At 61.1% G+C, this 2095-nt stretch overlaps 1 protein-coding gene across 1 annotated transcript in view; it reads left to right on the top strand.

Moving 5' to 3' along the window:
- COL6A1 (collagen, type VI, alpha 1) overlaps positions 1 to 2095 on the top strand; it is a 28660-nt gene continuing 26565 nt past the window's right edge. The window contains exon 1 of the mRNA XM_010834989.1: positions 1 to 316. Within this exon, the coding sequence (XP_010833291.1) occupies positions 1 to 316 (316 nt within the window). The remainder of the gene's footprint in view (positions 317 to 2095) is intronic.

Below are 2095 nucleotides of genomic sequence, written 5' to 3'. Positions count from 1 at the left end.
ATGCAGGCAAGACCGACTGACCTGACCCTACAGAGCCCTGGGGGTGAGTGTCTCTTGGAGGCAACAGCATTTGCCATTGTGGCTCCTGGACCCATCCATCCGTGGGGGCTGCAGCTGCCCCACGGGGTGGACCTCGCCTCCCAGGTGTCCATAAAGGCTACTTCAGTGGTCAGGGCCGTCCTCCAAAGCAAGTGCAAATGTGAGCCTCCAGTGCTGGTGCGCTGGCCCATGATGGGGTCCGAGCAGGGCGCTGCCAGGCCCTCCCTGGCCACTACTTGGCATGTGCAGGACGCCAACGGGATGGCCGGGAAAAGCTGTAGAGACAACACCTGGAAAGGAGGACACAGCACCCGACCGGACTCTGCCTGTGAAACCCCCAGGATGCAGATAAACGACCGCAGAAAATAATTCTAAAGTGTTAGGTTATGAACTCAGTGTAGGGGGGATGACCCCGCCTGCAAGAGTAAAATAACCTAAGAGCAGAATAAAGTGAAACAATAGACCCATCGGCATAAACTGAACAAGAGCTGCCCAGGACATGTGAGAAAACCGTGGAACGCTCCTGAGGAGACCCATGCCTGCCCTGACGTTTCTGCCTGTGGTCGTCCTCTGGGACCCCCCCCTCCTTGATGCAGATGCTCCACCTGCTGGGGCTTCGCCTCCTGGCTCAGGCCCTGGACGAGGCTGGGAGGGGGGCATCTGCACGAGGCCTCGGTGGGCAGCAGAGGGCGCCCCAGGCCCAGCACGCTCGCCCATCCCGACTCGGGATGGGCGAGCGTGCTGGGCCTGGCATTTCTCCAGGCATCCCCCGTCGTCCTGAGTGTCCAGCAGGTTTGGTGGGAGGGAGGGAGTCTTGCCCCCTGCCCTCTTGCCATGCCCAGGTAGAGGGCCTTGAGGGAGCAGCGGGGCCCACAGACAGAGACCCCCCACAACTCCAGCCAGTGTCAGATGTGAGCGCCTGCTTCCACACGTGTGGAGGACACTGGCGTCAGCCCATGGCCCACAGAGACCCTCGGTCCCAGTGCTGAAGCCTGGGGGTGTCAGCCTCACGGCTGGGGGCTCAGAGGGCCTCATCTCCCTTGGCCTCTCCCTGGAGGGGGCCCCAGACCCTGCACACACCCGTAGCCCAGCACAGGGCAGACCAGGGCTCCCCATCTGCCCCACACCTGGGCCCACTGACATGTCCTAGGAAGTAGAGGCTTTAATGGTGCTTCTTTGCTGCTGCTGCTGCTGCTGCTAAGTTGCTTCAGTCGTGTCTGACTCTGTGCGACCCCATAGACGGCAGCCCACCAGGCTCCGCCATCCCTGGGATTCTCCAGGCAAGAATACTGGAGTGGGTTGCCATTTCCGCATGAAGGAGAAAAGTGAAAGTGAAGTCGCTCAGTCACGTCCGACTCTTAGCGACCCCATGGACTGCAGCCTACCAGGCTCCTCCATCCATGGGATTTTCCAGGAAGAGTACTGGAGTGGGGTGCCATTGCCTTCTCCGGGTGCTTCTTCGGAATAATTTAAAACCATGGCCCCTGGAGGCCCCTTTCCCTGGAACATCAGTGTTCTGTTCTGCACACTCTCTCTGGGGTTTGACTGGACGGCGGAGGATGAGCAGAGGCCAACCAGGCCCCACGTGATCCAGAGAACCCCAGCTATTCACCCCGAGCACACACCTGCCCCCCCACGCATGCTCAGCACCACTCATCCCCGAGGTGAAGCAAATGTGGGAAAAATGGAGACCAAATGTGGACTCAGGCTCAGCAGGGCGGGCCCACTAGACCACTGGACCAGTGTCCTCGTTCTCCGGCCTCGTGGGGAGCTCGCCAGCCAGACTCCAGGCCGGCGCCATGCCCCACCCCTACCCTGCTGTCATTACCACCCCCACCCCCAGCTCCCACCTTGAGTGAGGCGGGATTTCTCTGGGCAATTTTTGGAGCTGATGTGGCTGGCCTGAGGTCACACAGCAGGGGACAGGGCTGGACCTCTCCAGTCCGACTGCCCCGGCTCCTGGGGTTCTGGACCTTGGGGTAAACTGGCTGGACACCAGCAGCTTCCTAGAGCTGTGGTTCAGTCAGGCTGAGGGCGAAAGGGCTCAGTGGCCCTC

Source organism: Bison bison, unplaced genomic scaffold (genome assembly GCF_000754665.1).
Source record: "Bison bison bison isolate TAMUID 2011002044 unplaced genomic scaffold, Bison_UMD1.0 scf7180017864037, whole genome shotgun sequence".
Classification (NCBI taxonomy): domain Eukaryota; kingdom Metazoa; phylum Chordata; class Mammalia; order Artiodactyla; family Bovidae; genus Bison; species Bison bison.
Note: the sequence above shows the minus strand (reverse complement) of the source record. Positions and strands in the feature narration are given on the sequence as shown.